Here is a 1,348-nt window from a genome sequence, read left to right on the forward strand (position 1 = left end):
TATATATATATCATTTAATGTTTTTAAATTTCACATGTCTGGCCTCATAATTCATTTCTGGCCTCTTATAATTCTTGAATCAGACAAAATTTCWAATGTTTTCCTGATGAGAGTGGATTTTCCTGCACTCGTCTTCAGGTACATGCATGGTGATCGGCTGCATGATTTATCCTGACGGCTGGGACTCTGACGAGGTGAAGCGCATGTGTGGCCAGCGGACGGACAAATACACTCTGGGCAACTGCACCGTGCGCTGGGCCTACATCCTGGCCATCATCAGCATCATGGACTCGCTCATCCTCTCCTTCCTGGCCTTCAGCCTGGGCAGCCGGCAGGACAAGCTGCTGCCGGAGGACTTCCAGGTGGAGGGAAAAGGTACGAAGGGGAGAGGCAGACTGTGTGTATACGTCACAAATAATAATAACACAGTTTTAAACCAATGAAATTGCATTTTTACAGATAATGCAGTGTAAATGCTGAGAGCTGAATTTTACGGAGGAGACTGAAACAACGTTATTCAAGCTAAAAGAAAACGGAACACTGGTTAAAAGATAAAAGTTGCAAAACACCATCTAAAAGCAGCTAGATAGAACTAAAAATCAAAAGATTAACATAGCAAAAGCTAGTAGCTAGAAGCTAAAAGTGGCAAAAGGCTAAGTAATGCTAAACGTAACAAAAAGCTACTCAAAAATTAAAACAAAATGCTTAAAGTAGCTAATAATGGCTAATAAAGATAAAATAAAGAATCTAGGTAAAGTTAACAAAGGCTAAAAGCAGTGGTGGGCAGCACTAATCTAAAAATTAGCTCCACTAGCCCTAAAACACTAAGTCAAATATTTAGGTCCCCTGATTCTAAAGCACTAATGCACTGAAAATTTTAGCAAAACTAATTGTAAAGCACTAAAATAACTCCATCAACCCATGAACATTCTTCAATAGACAACATGAGTCACATGTTGCTCTCTTAAGACTTATCATTGACATGCCACAGCTGTATTTGGGTTCATATACAGTATTGTCACCTGGTGGATAAGTGACACACATATGAACAAAATGTGACAGCTTTCACCCTCAGCTGTTAACAATAATGTTGATCAATAACATTTATAGACCTCAGTTAGTGATTCCAAATTTAGCCTATAAATTCAGCAAGTGCTAATCCACTAATAAATTCTAAAATTACAAAAGCCCTAAAGCACTAATCAGGAAATTAGTTCCTCTGTTAGTGTTTAGTGTTTTAGGGCAGAGGTTCTCAAACTGGGGTCCGCAAGAGGTATCCTGGGGGTCCTCAAAAAATTTCACTAAATTGTTAATTTGGGTTTTATTTTTTTTAATGCATAGGGAAGAA

The 1,348-nt window shown here is 38.5% G+C and overlaps 1 protein-coding gene across 1 annotated transcript in view; it reads left to right on the top strand.

Moving 5' to 3' along the window:
- The window catches only part of lhfpl5a (LHFPL tetraspan subfamily member 5a), a 6,151-nt gene that overhangs the window by 3,393 nt on the left and 1,410 nt on the right, over positions 1-1,348 (top strand). Inside the window, exon 2 of the mRNA XM_014002113.1 lies at positions 139-375. Within this exon, the coding sequence (XP_013857567.1) occupies positions 139-375 (237 nt within the window). The remainder of the gene's footprint in view (positions 1-138; positions 376-1,348) is intronic.

The sequence above is a fragment of the Austrofundulus limnaeus genome, unplaced genomic scaffold (genome assembly GCF_001266775.1).
Source record: "Austrofundulus limnaeus strain Quisiro unplaced genomic scaffold, Austrofundulus_limnaeus-1.0 Scaffold11, whole genome shotgun sequence".
In the NCBI taxonomy this organism is placed as follows: Eukaryota; Metazoa; Chordata; class Actinopteri; order Cyprinodontiformes; family Rivulidae; genus Austrofundulus; species Austrofundulus limnaeus.